General features: G+C 47.6%; 2 protein-coding genes across 14 annotated transcripts in view; one reads left to right on the top strand and one right to left on the bottom strand.

Annotated features, from left to right (window-relative positions):
• KIF24 (kinesin family member 24) overlaps positions 1–9,224 on the top strand; it is a 63,321-nt gene extending 54,097 nt beyond the window's left edge. For all 6 annotated transcript variants that reach the window (XM_082467512.1, XM_082467509.1, XM_082467508.1 and 3 more), the window contains 4 exons: positions 420–529; positions 4,276–6,480; positions 7,867–7,960; positions 8,491–9,224. In XM_082467512.1, coding sequence (XP_082323638.1) covers positions 420–529; positions 4,276–6,480; positions 7,867–7,960; positions 8,491–8,631 — 2,550 coding nt within the window. In that variant the 3' untranslated portion in view covers positions 8,632–9,224. The remainder of the gene's footprint in view (positions 1–419; positions 530–4,275; positions 6,481–7,866; positions 7,961–8,490) is intronic.
• Positions 1–20,714, bottom strand: part of UBAP1 (ubiquitin associated protein 1) — a gene marked incomplete at its 5' end in the record, with an annotated part of 73,425 nt that overhangs the window by 7,338 nt on the left and 45,373 nt on the right. For 4 of the 8 annotated variants that reach the window (XM_082467582.1, XM_082467589.1, XM_082467584.1 and 1 more), the window contains 3 exons: positions 10,467–11,608; positions 12,222–12,323; positions 13,438–13,620. In XM_082467582.1, the coding sequence (XP_082323708.1) occupies positions 11,468–11,608; positions 12,222–12,323; positions 13,438–13,620 (426 nt within the window). In that variant the 3' untranslated portion in view covers positions 10,467–11,467. Of the gene's footprint in view, positions 1–10,466; positions 11,609–12,221; positions 12,324–13,437; positions 13,621–20,714 lie in introns of those variants that run through there. The other 4 variants (XM_082467586.1, XM_082467587.1, XM_082467583.1 and 1 more) reach the window with 3 other exon arrangements.

Raw genomic sequence — 20,714 nt, 5'->3', positions numbered from 1 at the left:
AGTCCTGGAAGTGTGATTGCCAAACCAAGAGTGTGAACATTTTTTACCAAGTTTTTACCACATTGCCAAACTGCCCTCCCAAAGGCATGTACCAATTCATGCTACACGGTATACGGGCAGTGTAGCAGTGTACAAGAGCGCCCTTTCCCTAGACCCTCACCAGAGCAGGGTAGTATGAGTCTTAATCTTAATCTTATAGGTGCAAAAATTTTAGTTTTTTAAAATGGTTTGTTTGCATTTCTTTGATTAGTGGTGAAGTGAGTACCTTTTGTTTATTGACTGTTTGTGTTTCTCCTTTTGTGAATTACCTTTTTGTAGAAGGGGGTGCGGGTGACTGTGGCCCAGTGTCCTACACACAGTAAGTAGTCAGCAGGCCCTTGGTTAGTTGACTTCATTGACCTGCCTTCTGTTTCAAACAGGTTCTGAAGGACTCTTTCATTGGCAATGCCAAAACCTGCATGATTGCCAACATCTCGCCAAGCCATTTGGCCACCGAACACACTCTGAATACCTTGCGCTATGCTGACCGGTGAGTCCCCCTCAGGTGGCAGGTCGTGTGTGTATGTGTGTGTGATACACACACAAGGATCTGACCTTGAGCTCCACAAGCCTGTTCTTGGGGCAATAATCCTACTGCCAGGGGAATGTGCAATTGGTCATTTGGAGAATGTGACCTAGGAGGCCCTGCCATTTTACGAGTGTGAATGTGACAAGAGGAAGGTGACACGTTCCCTTGTTTAGGAGACAACTCCATCAATGGCTTTTTTTTTTTTTTTTTCCGGCCGCGCTGCGCGGCATGTGGGATCTTAGTTCCCCAACCAGGGATCAAACCCGCATCCCCTGCATTCGAAGCGTGGAGTATTAACCACTGGACTGCCAGGGAATTCCCCATCAGTGGCGTTTAAATGGCTAGCGGGAGATGAAATATTTCTCCAGAGTGGAAGGCTTAGTGAGGTTTTCTTCCTGCTAGCCTCAGCTCTAATTATTAGGGATAGAATACCTATTACTTGTCAAGGCAGAAGTACTCAGAGCTGTGTAGGTCCAGAAGAGACCAACCTTGTGTTATAGAAAGAGAAACTGAGGCCCAGAAAAGGGTGGAAACTTTAAAAGGGCTCATTGGGAGTTGGTGGCAGAACTAGCACCTCTTACTGCCAGGTCAGGGCTCTAGTGACTTTGGTATCTGCCAGGGTCCCTCCCATCTCTGACCCTGGGGTCACATGTCTCCTACACGTGTGAAAATGCTCTCATTACCATTCTTTCCTCTGGCTGCTTTGCTGCTGGCCCTGTCTTACAACACCTCCTCTTCAGTCTCCCAAGAAGCCATCTCCAAAGTTAACAAACTATTTGAGGGGAACCTGTTTTTTTTTTTAATTACTGTTGAAGAATCTTTAGTATCCATGGCATTTTATAAACTCATTGGGAAGGAAAGATAAGCTACCATCTAAGTTCCGTGAGAACAGGAACCTTATCTTTTTCTCCACTGTATCTCTCCTGCCCAGACAGTACTTGGTACCTAGTAGATGTGTAATAAATATTTGTGAATGAAAGGAGGAGCTCCTTCTGGGCTTGAGGGCTTGAGTGAGGTTCTCTGTGTACCTTATCTCATTTAAATAGGAGAGATCATTTACAAAGTGGCTACCAGAGTGGACTCTGGAGTTAGACTACCTGGGCCAATAACCTGCCTCTGCCACTAGCTAGCTGAGTGGTCTTGGACAAATTTGCAACTTCTCTGGGCCCCAGTTTCCTTAATGTGAACAGGGATAATGATAGCACCTATCTCGTATAACAGTTACGTGGAATCACTGATGCGATATGTTTGAAGGGCTTAGCACCACACCTGGCAAATAGCACTCATTATATGTTAACTTTAACAATAGTAATATTACAGGCATACTGTGGAGATATTGCAGGTTTGGTTCCAGACCACCACGACAGATCAAAGATCACAGTAAAGTGATTTAAAAAAAAACAATATACATACGTTAATTTAAAAATAATGCTGTTGGAAAAATGGCACCAATAGACTTGCTCTATGCAGGGTTGCTACCAACCTTCAATTTGTTTAAAAAAAAAAAAGCACTATCCACAAAGCAAAGCACAATAAAATGAAGTATGCCTATAACAGGTCCCCCAAATAAGTTTCCTCGAGGAGGTTTTCTTGTTGCATGGTTTCCTAATGCCAGCACCCTAGCACTACTAGAAGACAGTGAAGACTGAGATCAGATAGAAGACATGGGATGATCCAAAATTGTTCCCCAAAAACCAGTATGGCTTCAAGTTCTTTCCCCCCATGTATCCATTACCCAGCTTCAACAATTATTAACCCTAAGTCAATCTTGTTTCATAACCCCATTCACTCCCCAAATCACAGACATATCAAGTACTTGAAGTAAGAACATCATTAAGGAGCAGAGAACAAGACTTTCCTCTCAGTGCCTCAGTAAAGGAAGATGAAAGTAACCCTTTCTCAGAGGGGATGTATTGAGTACGACTGAGAAATTATTTGAAATAATTTTGGTTAAAAAGTAGAATAAGTATAATAGAAATAATCTCTTCCATTTAAAGCAGTCTGACAAATTATTGAAAATAAATATGAAAGTCATTAGTTTTATGTGTTTAAATTAATCGTTGGTAACAATCCATACACACACAGGATGAGGATGATTTTATTGCTTATTTAAAATTTTCCTCTCATTTAAAATTTTCATCTCTGCACATACTAGAAGAATGTTGCTAAATAGTCCAAAAATAAAGTTCCAGCTGGACCCCTAACAGGTGTATCAGAAGAGAACTCAGTAACAGGAGTGATTCTGGTAAAAGGTAGAGTACACTGGAAGCATTTAGCATCAATGACCAAATTACCTGTAAGATTTCTTCCGGCACCCTCAGGCTTCTAGAATTATTTACTATGACTGCTAGGAGGAAATTTTGGTGTTTCTCTTTTAACAAAACTAATAGCTCAGATTTTTATAACAGGAAGTAATTTGGAACCATCTAGACTTGCTGTGGGACCTCTCAACCCATTCCGTGGATGTGTGCCCTACTGCAATACCTCAGCAAAGGCCCAAGGACACAATTCACGTGTCTTTAGTCTCATCCTATGTCTCTTTGCTTACTGTGTTATCTGCTTGCCTTGCCTCTCAGACCTAAAAGGAAGATTTAAGTCAAGTCTCAGTGTCAGGTTTACTATCTTGGTTTTCAGTAATGGCCAGAGGGGTCATTTGGCTACTATTGAGTGGATTAAAATCAAAACAATGGAAAAGACATTTTCTGGGAGCTCCCAGGCAGAAGTACTGCTCCCTCCTAGGGGATTTCAACGTAGAATCTATGAACAAACCACTGGAGAGTCACATTTTACTTGATGTCTCCTTGTAAATCCAAATTCTTACACTGTTTGTATTTTGTTTTAGGTATCACAGAGTGAGAGACTCTGATCTTGGCAACTGAATCCTAGCAGAGACTTAATTCTGGATTTTTCCATGCTCTCTAAAATTCCCTTGTAAAATAGAGCATGTTTCTCTATTTCTCTATCTAGGGTGCAATTTTGCCTCCTAGGGGACATTTGGCAATGTCTGGAGACAATTTTGATTGTTGTGACTGGGGAGAAATGCTGCTGGGATCTCGGGTAGAAGCCAAGGAGGTTGCTAAACACTCCACAGGACAGCTCCCCACAACACAGAATTATCTGACCCCAAACACCACTAGTGCTAAGGTTGAGAAACCCTGTGAGTAGACAGGTCATTTTTCCCTTAATGGAATTAGCACAAGCCTGCTTATTTCCAGAGGGCTTTTGCTTCTTGAAGTGCCCAGCAGGTTCGAGGGAACTCATTTTCTCAGAGAAGCCTGAAAGGAGGTGGTTGCAGGGAAAAGAAGACTCTGATCATGGAAGAGTGGGTAAGGGGTAGACACTAGGCTCCTGAGTTGGCCGATCTTCAGGAAGTATGGCGTGGGCCCTGCGTGGGCATAGTTCTGAGACTAGCTCCTCTGGCCTGGCCCTCACATGGGACTGTGGTATTTCCAAAACTCTCCTGATCATGGAATATTGGATGCACACTACTATCCTGAGAGAAGACACTGGTCTTCTTTGTTCAGGTAAAGAGAGGTATTTCATGCTGAAATAGAATCTCCCCGTTTCCTCCAGTTCTCTCCCAGATAAAAAAGTAATTCCCAGTCCTTGTAATAGTTTTCTTTGGTTTTTGTTTTCCCTGAAAGCTATAGGAAAGAAGTTACAGAACATGCAAGAATGCACATTTAACGTAAAATGGTCGTTTACAGGGTCAAAGAACTAAAGAAAGGGATTAAATGTTGCACTTCAGCTAGCAGTCGAAATCGAACATCTGGAAACTCTTCTCCAAAACGAATTCAGAGCTCTCCTGTGGCCCTGCCAGGGGACAAGTGTTCTCCCAAAAAAGTCAAGCTGGGGCTCCAACAGTCGCTCACAGTGGCACCTGGCTCCACAAGAACGAAGGCCCATCCTCTGGCCAGTCACCCAGCCAATATCCCTTTTGCTTCTGTACCTAAGGTTCCTGGTAAAAGGGGTGGCTCTAGAGGGAGTCCTCCCCAAGAGTGGGTCATTCAAACTAGCTCCATCAAAGGAACCATGCGGTCTGGACATTTAGCCAAAAAAAGGGCAGAAGAATCAGCTGCATTATGCTCTGAGAAAAATCCAATCGGCAACAAAACTGCCCTCGGGTGGGGAAGCAGGGCCCCTGGCCCAGGAGGAGAAGCAGTCCGTGGTAAGCTGCCCTCCTGGTGCAAGAAAGCGCAGACTGTGCAGCCAGTGCAAAAGCAGCTTGTGTCACGAGTTGAGCTCTCCTTTGGCAACGTCCACCACTTAGTCGAGTACAGTCAGGGCAGCAAGGGGGGCACACCTACCAGGCCTGCCTCTGAAGCTTGGACAAACATCCCTCTGCATCAGAAGGAGAGGGAGGAACATTTGCGCTTTTATCACCAGCAGTTCCAGCAGCCACCTCTCCTCCAGCAGAAGTTAAAGTACCAGCCACTGGAAAGGTTTTTATGCCAGTCCCGGCCTCCGGAGGGGCAGCTCCAGAATGACACCCCTCCTCCCTTCCATTCTTGTTGTGAGAGCCATGATGGAGCCCAAGCTGAGGACCTTGATGACAGCGATTTCAGTGAAGATTCTTTTTCACATGTCTCCTGTCAGAGGACCGCAAAGCAGGGAAACACCCTGGAGAACAGCGAAGGCTCGTTCTTCCTTCATCAGAGGGAGCAAGGTCCTGAGGAGCAGGTAGCCGAAAGGCGGCAGAGTCTGTTTTTTAGCCCCAGGACAGAAGGTGACGAGAAGGGTCTAACTGGAAGCTGGATGGACTCCAGGGACCCCGCAAGCCACAGGATAGCACTTGATCACGGCCACAGCCCAAGTCAGGTGCCCTTGGACTGGAGCAGAGAGGAGGACTCCACCTCCTCAGGGCCTCCTCCCAGAGAAAACCTGGCAGAGAAGCCTTACTGCTCACAGGTAGGCTTTGTGTATAACCAGAAAAGGGGTGGCAGCCCAGCCTTTGACCTCAGACAGGATGCCTTCAAAAATGAGGCTCCTCGGCAGGCTGAGGGCAGCTCACCATCCCTGGAGGAAGATGGTTGCACTTTCTCACTATCCCACGTCACAGTTCCTGGATCCCCAGACCAAAGAGACACAGTGAGCACACCTCTGAGAGAAGTCAGTGAAGGCAGCCCAACTGTGGCGACCAGAACAATGAAAAACAGTAACCCTTTCCAAGGAGAAGACTCTAGAGGGGAATTAGGCACATGCTCTGAGCATGCTTCTGGACTGATGGCTTCCCTCACCGTGTCTCTCCTGGAGAGCCCAGACGATGAGGGCTCTCCCCACTTGGAGCAGTCGGCCCAGGATGGAGCTGCGCACAGTCTAGTGGCAGCAGACACAGGGGGGCCAGCTGTGGGCCACACAGTGTCATCTGGTGATCAAGAGGCAGACCTGCTAATGTCTTCAACAACTGAGCACCTGTGGCTCTCATCATCCCCCCCCGACAGTAAGCCTGGGGGTGATCTTCCAGCTCTGTCCCTGTCACCCATCCATCAGCACCCACCTGACAAGCTGCCCAACAGGGAGGCTGACCTGGGGGAGCCCTGTCAGAGCAGAGAGACTGCACTCTTCTCCCAGCGGCACTATGATGGCGATGCTGAGACAGAGCTGGGCTGCTCCCAGGGTTTCCCAGAAAAACCCTTCCTCACCATACATACTGGGGGACCCCACTCTGGGCCTACACTCACCCCCCAAGCAGGAAGTAGTGATGTGGCCGGCCAGCCCTGGGCCCAGGAGAGAAAGCACCTGGCAGGGCTTGGCTGGCAGGAGCTGGGTTTGTCCACAGACCCCATCAAGCTGTCTTGCTACAACGAGGACATCGCGTGGCTCAAACGCAGGCCAATCCCAAGGTACTTAGCAAGGCTAGGCTCTCCCAAGACTGCCAGGACACTCCGTCAGCCCATCCTGGGGCACGCACAGTAAGTTGGACTTTCCTACCTAGACTTGAGCCCCTTTGGCACCCCTACTCCCACTACAGCTGAATGTTTTGTCTGTTCTGGGAATGGCTGTGGTTGGCTCAGAGAAAGGCTTTTTGTCCGCCTTTTCAAGGGAGCCTGCCTAGATGCATCTGACATGAACAGCAGGAATAAAATGTACTGGAGCAGGCCTGCCAGGTAGGGTAGGTGGGATGTGAGTGAAAGAAGCTTGGGAAAGCTGAGATGTGAGTGAAAGAAGGGAGGATCTGACCCTATAAGCAAGCCTAAGACCTATGGTGAGATCAGAATCCTCTTCTTCATTCTGTTGGGTCTGTGTTCCTGGAAGTGCTCCCCAGGGACACAGCAGCAGCAGCCTTGTGACCCCAGAGCCAAAGCAGGCTGGTCACCTTCCAAGATGGTGAAGGTAAAAAACAGGGGCTGGTGATTTGTGCTGCTTTTCCCAAAGGAGGCTGTGGATGGTACAGCAGAACGAGAGAGCCTTTGAGAATGTGAGAGGAAGGAGGGGAAGAGGTCTAGCAGCGTCAGAGGCCCAGGAGCAGGAAGGCAGGGCAGCCCTGTGGGAACAGATGCTTCCTATGTGAGGCTGCGGCCCTCTGCTAGGGCTCCTGACACCTGGGCAGACCGTCTACCAGCTGCTCGCTGGGGCTCAAGCCTGGGCCTTGGGCAAAGAGAAGGGTGTGTAGGGATGTGCAGCTGAGGAGCCCACCTCTACAAGGTGGACAGTCTTGCTGTTTCCGTGGTCTCTATCCATCAGTGGAGTCTGACACAGTTAGGTCTAATAACCCTGTAGATGTTTCTAAATTTGGGGATCAGAGGATGGGGGGATGGTCAGTGGTAACCTAGAGGTTGGTCACAAGCTAGGGAAGATGACATGCTGAGCCCAGAGGTTTTATCAGCTGGATTCTTCTGACAGAAGGCAGATCCTCCAGCTTCTAGCTCAAACCCCCTTGCTTTGGTCCCTTAACTCCCCAAAGAAAGTAGAAATCACAGCAGGCTAGGTGGCAGGCTCTACCTTGTGCCAAGTGTGCCAGCTGCAGTGGCACAGGCTTGAGCTTTCTTGCAGGGAAGATGTGGGCAGCTCCTGCGGAGGAGAAGCAGCATCCAGCCCTGTGCCTCAGGGTACCTGGGGAGGCAGGGGGCAGCTCCAGAAGCCCATCTCTTCCCAGAATCTCATTTGTACTCAGCCCCTTGACAAGGCCTGAAAAGAACGGGGGAGGGGGCAGGAGGTGGTGGTGAGCTGGTTCTGGTCGAAGCCTCGACCTCTTTGGGCAGAAGCAGCTCCTGGCCTGGAAATGGAGCTCACTTCCAGAAAGCTGTCCAGGAGAGACGAGAGGCCCAGAGGATCACAGCATCCCCTCTGGTTCCCAGGCAGGTACTCATCCGAGCACACCAGGAACAGCTGGATGAAATGGCCAAGCTGGGCTTCAAGGAGGAGACCCTGATGAGCCAGCTGGCTCCTAATGTAAGTGGTCTTGGCTGGACCCTCAGGGGTTGCTGGGAATTAGCCTGCAGCTAGTTTGACAGTCATCCTTTTCTGCTGTAGTTGTGTGTGCAGAAAGGGTCTGCTGTCACACTCTAACCTTGCTGAGGCCTTGGACCTGCTCTTGCCACCCCTCTGAGTTGGCTTGAGGGCGTGCAAGGACAGGTGGGAGATGGTGCTACACTCCCCATTCCCAGGCCAAAATGTTTCCAGCCTCTGTTCTTTGCCGTTCTGCCCTCCTAGGAGCTTGTCGGTGCCCCTCCCTGTGATGGTAACAGTGACTTACTTGCCTTATGCAGACCAGAGGTACTTCTACGAAACCACCCTTCTGCCCTGCAAAATACCTCTCTGCGTAGAGAAGTGGTCCCACCCTGTGCCATGGTGACTGTCCTGCAGATTTTCCAGCTGGAGGAAGGGCCTGGGCTCTGAAATCTTCATACAAGAGAAGGGACTAGAAAAGCTGATCTGGCAGCAACAGCAAAAGCTCCACCTGTCCTTTGTTTCCTTTCCAGGATTTTGAAGATTTTGTGACCCAGTTAGATGAAATCATGGCTCTGAAGTCCAAGTGCATCCAGAGTCTGAGGAGCCAGCTGCAGCTATACCTGGCCTGCCACAGGCCAGCTGCGGCCCCTGAGAGGACAGCGGTGTCTTAGAGCAAGATCCAGTATGTGGTGGCTGGGCTCTCGACCTGGAGGGGCGTCTGCCAGGTCCCCCTACAGATATCAGAACCCACTCCCTGGTCCTGCCCATGCTGGCCTCTTCCTAGCCACACGTGGCCTTGGCTGGGTCCCAGCTCCTCTCTCAGGGCCAAGCATCTGTCCCTCAATTCTAAGCACAGGAGTATCTGTAAGGAAGGATAGATCAGCCTGAAAAACTTAATAGGCCCCTCCCTTTTCTTTGGGGCTGGAGGAGGATTTGCCTTTACTGACCCCTTGTCTGTGGAAACACAGGTCTAATAACCCTGTAGATGTTTCTAAATTTGGGGATCAGTGGATGGGGGGATGGTCAGTGGTAACCTAGAGGTTGTGTTGAGGTCACAAGCTAGGGAAGATAACATGCTGAGCCCAGAGGTTTTATCAGCTGGATTCTGTGCCTTTCTCCAGGACTTGGTCAAAAACGAAAACATTGGTGCTAGTGGGGCAAGGGAGGGTGAGCTCTGCCCCATCAGCCCTTGGAGATTGATTTGGGACTTCAGTTAGCTTTTGAAAATGTAAAATGAATAAACCTTGATTTGATGTCTTTAACAGCAGCAGATGTGGGACAGGCTTTATGCTTCCAGTTCCCCTCCCTCCCTGCACTCCAGTATTTAGACAGAAGAGGGTGCTCGCGTCACTGCGTTATTCTTTCCCAATCTCTACCTTTTGTCGGGACCGTCCACCTGCGTCATGCTCCTGGCTCCTGTCTGTGAATCCTCACCCCCACGCTCCCTCACGGAATAGTGGAAGAGCTGCAGTATCTCAGGCAAGTCTATCTCCTAGCCTCACCCTCATCCAGGACTGCCCTGGCCATCTACTCCCCCCTGAATGGCCTGTGTTCAGGGTCTTGGCACTGAGTGCTCTGGTCAGTAGTCTGAGGCTCTAAAGCAGTTCTACACACATACACGCACACCTTCATGTGAGTTCTTTCTGTATCTTTTTAGCAGAAAGAAGCTTAAGAAATACCAAGTGGCCTCCAGGTGGCCCATCACTTAACCAAGGCCACCCTGGATCAAGTTGAAATTCATGTCAAAGCCCTTGGCCCTGACACCATTTTAGTATGAAACTTTGATTTCCTACAGGTAAAGGATAACTTTTACAGGTTTTAAAAGAAGGGTTTAATTAATTTTAAAGGCCAGAAGAGGGGATTTCTGAGACAATGGCCATGCCTGATCTGACCACCAGAGGGCAGCCTCTTTCCAGCGTGGTGCTTCCCAGCCCAAAGGTTCTGTACGCCCTCCTCACGTGATCACTAAAAAAAATTAGAGACCCATCCAAGCTAAGAGCACAAGAGGGACTGTGGGACAGTATTAAGTATAAGGACAAGAAGCTCTAGGGATAAATCTAGTGCCGTCAGATACATCAGCACTGAGAGCTAGTAAAGCAGTCTGAATCCCAGTCCTGCCTGTGGAACACATAATCATGCATGATGCTGCTCAGAGGACAAGGGGCTTGTTCCTCATTTCTGAGTGATCCCCCTGAAGGCCCAGCCTGCCTCACCGCCAGTCAGTCTTGCAGGAAGGCATATGTCTATGTCCTTGACCCAGAGACTGGGCTAGGTCAAGTTTAAACAAACAGACCCTTGTCTACACCTGCCTTTATAAACCTAAAACCAGGGCAGACTCGGGGGGCCAGCTCCTGGGTCCCATGGGCCTAAGAGTTGGAAGAAAGTACTGAAATGACAGAAAATGGTTAGCTCCTGTTCCATCCCCAGCAAATCCCTTTACCACTCACTCACCTCCACCCTGCAGTAAAACAGTCCTTGGCAATAAAGAAGTTATCACAGCAGGATATACCTTTTAGATTTTTATTAGTAGTTCTCTCTGAAGAATCAAAATAGTTAGCAAATTACTTTAGATTCATCAAGACTGTATATCCTTTGTATTTAGATCTTTAATGATGTACAACATAATACAAAACAAACCAAAGAGACTGATTTCTATGACTAGGTGTTATTCATTGTGTCATCCTAGAGCAAGGGGCTGGAGGGAGAGGCTGTTCTCCAGGGAGAACTGAGGTGGAGTTAGTGCTGGGTGACTAAATCACAGCCTCTTTCTTCCCCACTTGATGTGCTGGGAAGGGGCCAATGATTTCTTAAACTGACAACTGTTTTCTAGAGCAGGCGGCTCTAAAATCTCGGGTAGCAGAAGACTGTGGTCCAAACCAGGCCAAAAGAAACAGGCTGGGGCAAGGAAGTATGGTAACTGCCTGGCAGAAAAGGCAAACTCAGGGCCCCAAGGGGAAAAGGGCATTCTTTGCACCTCAGAGACATTGCAGAACCAGTGTAACACTAAGTGACATCGTTAAAAGGGGAAAAAAACAAAACCCTGGAAGAACCTTTCAATTGCACTCAACTTGGATTAGAGGTCAGTCCACCCTTGCAGAGAAGGGAAACATCTAGCCCCAAAGCAGCACTGAGTCTGGCCCTCCCACCTCCTTCTCCCCAACTCCTTTTGGCAGCTGGGCCAGGTTTCGGCTGAGGCCATACAGACCCCAGAAAGACCAGAGAAGTCTCTCTGGATGGCCAAGGTGGGAAGGACACTTCTCAGAATACAAATACTTTTACTATGGAAGGAGCCAGGACAGTTCTGGGGGCATTTGCATGCCCAAATCTTCCCCACTTTCTCCCCAGCTCAGGACCTAGGCTCACAGAGACTTGGCAAGCACAGTCTCTACACCTGACCTTCCACCCCCAAAAGAAAATCCGGAAGTGTGCCCATTCTTCCCCACAGGTAATCTCCTCAGGGCCTTCGGCAGGGGGTGCTCCGTGGCAGGGCCTAGGCAGGGCCTGGTCTCAGCTGGCTCCGGCCCGAGCCATGAGGTCTTCCAAAGCATTGTCCTGGTCATTGTTGTGTAATAGCAGAACTTCCTTAATATCTTTCAGTTCAAAGCCCATTTCCTTAAATTTGCTCATTAACTGAAGAAACTCCATCATCTAAGGGAAATAAGAGAATACAGACTCAAGAAAGGGGTCCAGCCACACAGCACAGCTGAGTGGAGGAATATGTGTGTAAGGGGGCTGCTTGGGGGAGCGTTCTTTGCCAGAGCCTCGTGAGCCTCTGTGAGGTCCCCTAGCAAGCAGAGGAGGGCCGTAGAGGAAGCGAGGCCGTGGAGGAAGACAGGTTGATGCCACGGCCAATCGTCCATCAGGAGCCTATGCCCAGTCCCAAACCTTGCTGACCTTCATTCAGGTCCCACCATCCACATCTGTGCTCCCACCCAGCAGGATACTGAACCCAGAAATGGTTGCTCTCTGGCGAGCAGCCTAGGTGAAGTGACGAGCAATCTCCCCCAACATCCAAAAGTATGGCTTTTTGCCCAGGTCGTTTTTCCCATCCCTTCCCTGGGATTCTAGATAGTCTTCAACCCGATACTTTATCTGAGCCAAACTAGCCAAATGCCTGTCTGGACATGGGAGATTCTGTGCTTCAACTACCTCTGCCTACAGTCACTGGAAGGGATGAAGGCTGTAGTCCAGGAGGACCCCCAAGACAGACTACTTTGTCCCTTCTTTCCAGAGGGTTCCCGTGAAGCATGAAGGTTCCTACCTTTTCCTCTGAACACTGCTGCATTTCCAGAGCCTCTTCCACTAAAAGAGGGTCAAAGCCCTTCTCACAGAGCTGCCCATGTGCGAAGAGATAGTCGAGAATCTAAGAAAAGAGAAAGGTTTAAGCACCTATTGCTAGTCCTGTCTGTGCTTCCCAAAAGTCTTACACAAACCAACAAGTGTGACATCTGCTCCCCACCTTGGCTATTAGATCCTAGATAGGACTTGATTTTGTACCTTGAATTGTGTCCAACACAGCAGTACCTCAGTGACTATTTGCTGATAGGTACACCCCTCTAAACATGTATAGCCATTTTTCAAAGGAGCTCCTGTCACGGCTGACTCACATCTCCCAGCTGACGTCAATTCCACAGCCTAGGCAGGATATTCTTTTTTTTTTAAATGGTGATTTTTCTTTTTTCTAAATTAATTAATTTATTATTATTATCATCATCATCATCATCATCATTGGCTGCGTTGGGTCTTCATTGCTGCGCACGGGCTTTCTCCCTAGTTGTGGTGCGTGGGCTCCTCGTTGCGGTGGCTTCTTTTTGCAGAGCACGGGCTCTAGGCACATGGGCTTCAGTAGTTGTGGCACGTGGGCTCTGTAGTCGTGGCTTGCGGGCTCTAGAGCACAGGCTCAGTAGTTGTGGCGCATGGGCTTAGTTGCTCCACGGCATGTGGGATCTTCCCAGACCAGGGCTCGAACCCGTGTCCCATGGATTGAAAGGCAGACTCTTAACCACTGCACCACCAGGGAAGTCCCAAGATATTCTTCTAAGAAACCACCCACCCAAGTCAGAAAGTGCCCCCAAGGTTTAAGACTCCAGTACCCTATTTTGGAACTCCCTGGGCAGTCCTGACAGGATAAACATTTCTGGAAGAAGACATCTGACCATACCCCAAGCCTAGAATGCTGTCTCGGGAAAAGCAGAGAAGGGGATAACTGGGCAACAGTCGACAACTCCAATACTCTCAAAGCTCTCCCTCAGCCTAGGTCCCAGAGCAGCCCCCAAAGCAGAAGCACTGCTGCTGAGGCTGCTGGTTTGCCCAACAAAGCACCCTGAGTCCTGCCCACCCCCCTCAAGTCACAGGAAAAGACAATGGTGCTGTGAGTCTGAGGGACTCTAGGATAAAGGCAAGACACTATTCCAGCTCCAGAGATGTGGGACCTCTCTCCTACCCCCGCCCTGCCCCACGGCTGACTAACCGCTCACCTGCTCAATATTCTCTCCTTTCTTCTTCATGGCTTTCAAGACACACTCATATGGGTAGCCCATGTTGACCACCGTCTCCACACATTGCCGCTCACTGGGGGACAGCGTCTGCAGTTCAGAGTAAGCCTGGGGACAGCTGGGAGTGTTGGGCACTTGTGACACTGAGAAATTAGGAGGTGTGACCTGGTGGTGGAGAAACAAAAGGATTAAGGCAAGAAGAAAGACATGGGCCCTGGAAGACACATCACTGAGGTAGCCCAATCCACGGGCTTGTCGTTTCTGACCTAATCAAACCTCCCAGTCAAGCAACCTGCCTGCAAGAAAGGGCCAGGTTTCTGGCCAGACATCCTGAAGAAGACTGAAGAGTGGTAGGGGAGCTCCAGCTGAGGAAGAGAAAAACTGGGAAGACACCTGCAACTGTGGCTGTCCTCTGCCTTCATCCCACCTTGCAGAGCGAGGAAGCACCACAAGAGCCACATGCCCTTCCATGCCCAAATCCCCTGGGCTTGAGGTGGAGAAAGAAGTTCTGGAAACTACATTCGGGACTGATGCTCAAGCTGGCTGCTGTTATTTCTCTCCAGGGCTCCTTTATCCCTTTCCTAGGCTGCCTGCCGTATCTGAGTCCTAAAGGGATCAGTAACCTCAAACACCCCAACTCTGGACTGACTCTGCCAGTAATGTGTCCATCCTCGCCTCTACTATCGCTGGCTGGGCAGAGACTGCCAGCGCCATTCCCACACTTGGCCAGCTCAGGGCTCCCGTGCTCTGAGGGCACTCCATCTCTGCGCCCCACACCATGCACTGTGCTTTGATACCCTGCAATAGCCGCTGTCGTACGGAGCCAAGACTGAAGGACTACTACCCACTGCAGGCTGTGCCCTCAAGGACTGGACCGTAGTCTCTAGGGCCCTGCCTCTACTGCACTGGCTACAGGACCTTACTAACCCCAGCCTGACTGGTGGACAGATTCCCAGGATTAAATCCTCCCACCACTTCTGATAATGAGTCAGCCCCAAGGCAAAAAGGCAGCTCACTCCCAGGCCAAAGGACAGAACCACCATGGGAACAAAGTCACAAGCTGTTTGACAGCTTGGCCCAACTCTGAAGAACCAGGGAAAATTTTTCAACAAAATTTTCTTTATTTCCTTTTTTTTGCGGGGGGTGGGGGAGGGAGGAGGGAAAGGAGCCAGCTGTCCTAGAAGCATGTTCAAAATTATATAGCTCGGGACTTCCCTGGTGGCGCAGTGGTTAAGAATCCACCTGCCAATGCAGGGGACACGGGTTCGAGCCCCGATCCGGGAAGATCCCACATGCCGCGGAGCAACTAAGCCCGTGTGCCACAACTACTGAGCCTGCGCTCCAGAGCCTGCGAGCCACAACTACTGAAGCCCACGCTCCAGAACTACTGAAGCCCTCGCACCTAGAGCCCGTGCTCCGCAATAAGAGAAGCCACCGCAATGAGAAGCCCGTGCACCACCAACGAAGAGTAGCCCCCACTCGCTGCAACTAGAGAAAGCCTGTGCGCAGCAATGAAGACCCAACACGGCCAAAAATAAATAAATAAATATTTTAAAATATATTATAAAAAAACTAAAAATAAAATATTAAAAAAAAAATTATATAGCTATAACCAGATGCTCTCCTCCAAGTCAGCTGGGAAAAACCAAGAAGATTCTACAGGCCTAAAAGCCTGTAGTTTCTGCTTAACCATCTCTCACCCACAGCATACTCCAGGCAGTCCAATCGTGGGGCTCAGTCATTAGGTTACAGGAGTCACGACAGGGCGTGGGAACTGCATCACACCCGTCTGGCCACTTTGCAGGCCCCAAGATTGTCTCTCTCTTTTCAGGGCCAGGCTCTACCTGGGCTTGAGAATAGCAATAGCCAAACAGCATTTTGGTCACACTGCTGGCACAGTACTTATTACACACAGTATGAGCTCCTAGAGGTTAGTTACCATGTCACATGCATTTCTAAATGCCTAAGGCCTGGCTTTGAGCTTGAAACTTACCCCTAATCGACAGTTACTGAATAAGTGGAGCTCTATTAGGATTTCAAAGGGGGGATTTTCGTTTAACACAGTAAATTGACACTGATTCTCCTCCCCTCCAAAACCCACTAAAATGATAATAAAACAAATAAAACTGTATTAACCTTTAAGGTCAAAGAAAAAGAGGGAACAGCAGAGGACAATATATTTCAATGAAATTTTAGAAGGTGGAATGCTAATGGAGGCAGAGTAATGGGCAGAGGCAACGAAGTTACACGCCCCTGGAGACCCCGAGAGACAGGTTCAGCATTTGGAAGCACCGGGTACTGTTGGGATAAGGCAAGAAACGAAGGCAGTGATCAGAGCAGAAAACCCTCAGGCAGACCTTCCCCACCTCACCTTTGCAGGAGGCAGAACGTTAAGTCTCTAGAAAACGTGAGTCAAAAAGGACTAAGGATACCAAGCACAGCATATGGCAGAGTGAGGTGCAAGAACCAAAAAGGGGATTAAGTAAGTCTACACCAGCATTCCCCACCTTGTTTAGCCTTCAAGCAGAACTCTCCAGATAAACTTTAATAGCCCCCAAGACCTTCACATGTTGATGTTTTGCAGAGCTCCCCTCAAAGCCAACTAACCTTCAACCTATAGTGAATCTTCATGATCAGCAAGCACACCCCAACATACACATTCCCCCCATTTTGATTGTTTTATTTTAGTGCCTCACTCTTAAATGTGAATAGAAAGCCAATGCCACCAACATAAGACCAAACCAGAAGAGGGAAAAAACAAAGCACTTGGAAATTTAAAATAAAAGTAAAAATTTTATTTAAAAGATTATGAGATTAAAAAAAAAAAAAAGGGTTATACACAGGCAAGGATATATCCCAGAAAGTAAAACATAAAGTCAAAGAGATAGAAAATACAAAAAAGAAAATACAAACCAACGAAACACATCAACCAGATTTTGAAAACTGAGCTGAGCCTTTGGATCCAGGAGGGCCAAGCACAATGAATGAACAAAAGCCCATCACTGGTAAATTTCAAATCTCCAGAAATGAAGAAAAGAAAGATTGTGGGAGTAGGGGAAGAAATCAGAATAGCACTGTATTGCTAGAAATCAGTGGAGCTTATACTTAAATTTGAATTGTTTTTTTTTAAGGGAGCAATGTCTTAAAAATTCTTGAAGAAAAATGACCTTCAACTAAGAAATCTAAATCCAAACTATTATTCACATGTGAGGGTAAAATTAAGACATTTTTAGATATTCAAGGACTCAAAAATAGGACTTCCCTGGTGGCGCAGTAGTTAAGAATCTGCCTGCCAATGCAGGGGACACAGGTTTGATCCCTGGTCTGGGAAGATCCCACATGCTGTGGAGCAGCTAAGCCCACGCGCCACAACTGCTGAGCCTGTGTTCTGGAGCCCACGAGCCACAACTACTGAAGCCCGCACACCACAACTACTGAGCCCGTGCACTGCAACTACTGAAGCCTGTGTGCCTAGAGCCCGTGCTCCGCAACGAGAAGCCCCTGCACTGAGAAGCCCATGAGCCGCAACGAAGAGTAGCTCTCGCTCACCACAAGTAGAAAAAGACCGCGCGCAACAACAAAGACACCCCCCCCCCAAAAAAAGACTCAAAATCAGACAGGTTAACCAACATGCTTGAATGTATTTGAACAAGAAAATTATCATGAGGTCTTTGACAGCTCTTTTGGAGCATTTGGACAAAATTAGCAACAGGCACAAAGAAACCATGCAGAATTTTTTAATGGGGCAGTTAAACTAGAGAAACAAAAAGCTACCAAAAAAATCATCATCCTCACCACAGTATACCATCTGAACTCAGTAATAAATATTTACCCAATCATAATAATATGAACAATAACATTAATTGAACCGAAATTTGTGATATAGACATGATGGGAGATACAGGAAGAAGGCAGAGGAGGGTCTATTATCAGAGCTAAATCCTCAACTACTGCAACAGGAAGTATAAACCTGTCTAAAATTGATAAATTTAGAAAAATATAAGCATCTAATTCAGAAGTACAGAGATAAATCCCAGCATAAACAGTTTAAAGGTCAAAAATGCCTGACTGTGGGAAGCAAAATTGGAACTGGGGAGAGGTGAGGCAGGGAGCTACTGTTTTTCAATACAAGCCTTTTAAATGCTACTTGATTTCATTAAAATATGCTTATAGTACTTTGATAAAAATAAATTCATTTTTTATTTTTATTTATTTATTTAAAATTTTTTTCATTTGTTTCTTTCTTTTTTGAGGCTTCCTATTTCTTTCTTCCTTTTCTTTTTCTTCTTTTTTTGGCTGTACCACATGGCTTGTGGGATCTTAGTTCCCCAACCAGGGATCGAACCTGGGGCCACAGCAGTGAAAGCGCCAAGTCCTAACCACTGGACCGGCAGGGAAGTCCCTCATTTTTTAAATCTAGAGATGGAGAAGGACTCTACTGTAAGTATTAAAGCAATGGCAACATAACAAACGATCAACAGATTCAAACACCGAAAAGCTAAGAGATTGTGTTGTATTGAAAATTATTTAAAATACAATTTAAAAGCAAACTGGCACTACTCGTATGCTTCTTGGCCAAAATTAGTAAATTGAGAACTCAGAAGTATAAGGAAAAAGGCAAATATTTTGCTGAAGTAACTGTGAAAGAGTGGGAAATATATATCCATACCCAGAGAAAGAGAACACAATGGCAGAATGAGCCTAACCTGTGAGCAGAGCAAGACCCCTTGAAGGGTTGAGGGGCAGTGGGAAGAGGCCCTGGTGCTAGGTCAGGCAGGTTTATGCTGGACACAGAATAAGGGCACATCACAAGATTGTTCCTCTTAACATGATCCCATGGAGTTCTCAACTTCTAAGATTAGTTTGTATAAAACAGTGAAACATGAAATCAAAATCTGAAAAATGAGACCCAAACACTGGGCCTGAAATAGCCGACAAGAACCAAATTCCAGGAACACTCCCCTAGGAGTTCCTATTTGAAGGATGTATACAGCCCAGCTGACCACCATCACCACCCCCTGCCTCAAGTCCCTATCTTGGAGAGAAGTGCTTCTCTCACTGGGAATGGTTCCTACCGCAGGCCTCAAAGACTCGCACTAAGGATAGAAAGCCAGGATGGGAACTAGGCTTTGCTCCCTGGAGGTAAGGGTCATGACTTCCTTAAAAGATCACCAGAACTCCAACTCTGCTTATATTTGCCCCGCAAAGGCAGTCAGTCCCCAGGCCAGGGTGAAGCATGGTTTCCTCTGACACTCTTAAGTCGGTGGGGGTGGGGGAAACTTTCAGAGTGCTTTTAATTCCTCTAAAGCACACAATAAGTCACAAAGCGAAGAGGAGTATCCTGCTGACCAAAGTCCAACCACAAACCAGGAGGAATTAGGATAAGGTCCATCCTAGGAGATGTTATGCACTCTATTTAGTTTCTCTGAGCCACGGTCCATGGAAGTTTACAGGCAGCAGTAAGCTCTGACAGTGGAAGCACTCACACAAGAGACAATCATTTACCAAGAATGTCACTGCTGGGAACTTGCACTCTTTGTAAAGCAGGCCAAGGCTCATCTTTTCTACCAGCTAATAGCAGGCTTATTATGGTCTCTCAGAGATTTCCCACCAATACAATCAGGCTCCTTTCTGGCTCTAAATACTGTCTTGATATGCTGTCATTTAAAAAATCTGAACTGGTGTAGCAAAAGGTTCTTGGTCTTCTGTGATTTCTATTCTATAATGCAATAATGTATTGTTCTGTGGGGCTGAAACAACTACATAAAATAAAGTAACCTCCCTGTATGCATCTCTCTTGTGTGACAAATCAGATTTCCTTCAAGATGATACAAATTACAACTTTCGTATCAATCCACCCTTCAACACTAAATCTGACTTCCAACCTTCCCCTCTCCCTCCCTTTGGAGAAAACTGCACAATTCTTAGTAGTAAGAAAAAAAAAGTAATTGAAGGATTAAAACCTATAGGTTTAAAAATGACAAATTTCGGGCTTCCTTGGTGACGCAGTGGTTAAGAATCCGCCTGCCAATGCAGGGGACACAGGTTCGAGCCCTGGTCCGGGAAGCTCCCACATGCCGCGGAGCAACTAAGCCCGTGTGCCACAACTACTGAGCCTGCGCTCTAGAGCCCGCGAGCCACAACTACTGAGGCTGCGTGCCACAACTACTGAAGCCCACGTGCCTGGAGCCTGTGCTCTGCAACAAGAGAAGCCACCGCAATGAGAAGCCCGTGCACCGCAACGGAGAGTAGCCCCCGCTCGCCACAACTAGAGAAAGCCCACGCCCAGCAACAAAGACCCAACACAGCCAAAAATAAATAAATAAATTAAATAAATAAATAAATAATGACAAATTTCTATCTTTTGCTGAAACTTCCAATACAAATTATGCCCCAGTTACTAAAGTACCGTACAGTTTGAAGAAACATAACTCCAAATTAGTCAAACACAAAACAGCCAAACTTCAAGGCAGAGTGAGATGGAAAGAGGGAGGAGAGGGAGGTAGGGAGAAGATAAAAGGAGGAATACCAAGCAACCATAAAAAAATTAAGTAATAGGAAAAAGTAAAAAGGTACAAAGAAAGAAAGCCTTTAAAAAATGCAAACACAAGACATGGCAGCACAGAAAAGAACAAATTGATTAGGCAGGAAAACATCATTCACATGATACACATTATCTTTTTGAAGGAAAAGACCAAAAAGATGCAGGGAGGAACAAGCCAACATTAACCAGGTTAGGTGCAAAGCTAACAATCTCTGTCCTCAGAAAAATAAACAGAACTACATATACTTAATGTAAGCAAGGTCAATTTGGTCATGCCCCCATCCTGCCCTAAACCTTGCAAAGAAGAATGTGAGGGTGGCAACTACTGGGTAGAATTTAGAAATCTGTGGAGCTTTAATTCAGGGGGATTTAAAAGGCTTACCGTGGGACTTCCCTGGTGGCACAGTGGTTAAGAACCCACCTGCCAATGAAGGGGACATGGGTTCGATTCCTGGTCCGGGAAGATCCCACGTGCCGCGGAGCAACTAAGCCCGTGCGCCACAACTACTAAGCCCTAGAGCCCGCGAGCCACAACTACTGAGCCCATGTGCCACAACTACTGAAGCCCATGTGCCTAGAGCCCATGCTCCGCAACGAGAAGCCACTGCAATGAGAAGCCCACGCACCGCAATGAAGAGTAGCCCCCGCTCACCGCAACTAGAGAAAGCCCGCCCGCAGCAATGAAGACCCAACGCAACCAAAAATAAATTAAATA

Source organism: Balaenoptera physalus, assembly GCF_965194825.1.
Source record: "Balaenoptera physalus genome assembly, chromosome: 7".
Lineage (NCBI taxonomy): Eukaryota > Metazoa > Chordata > Mammalia > Artiodactyla > Balaenopteridae > Balaenoptera > Balaenoptera physalus.
The sequence above is the reverse complement of the archived record's forward strand: the minus strand, read 5'-3'. Positions and strand labels throughout refer to the sequence as shown.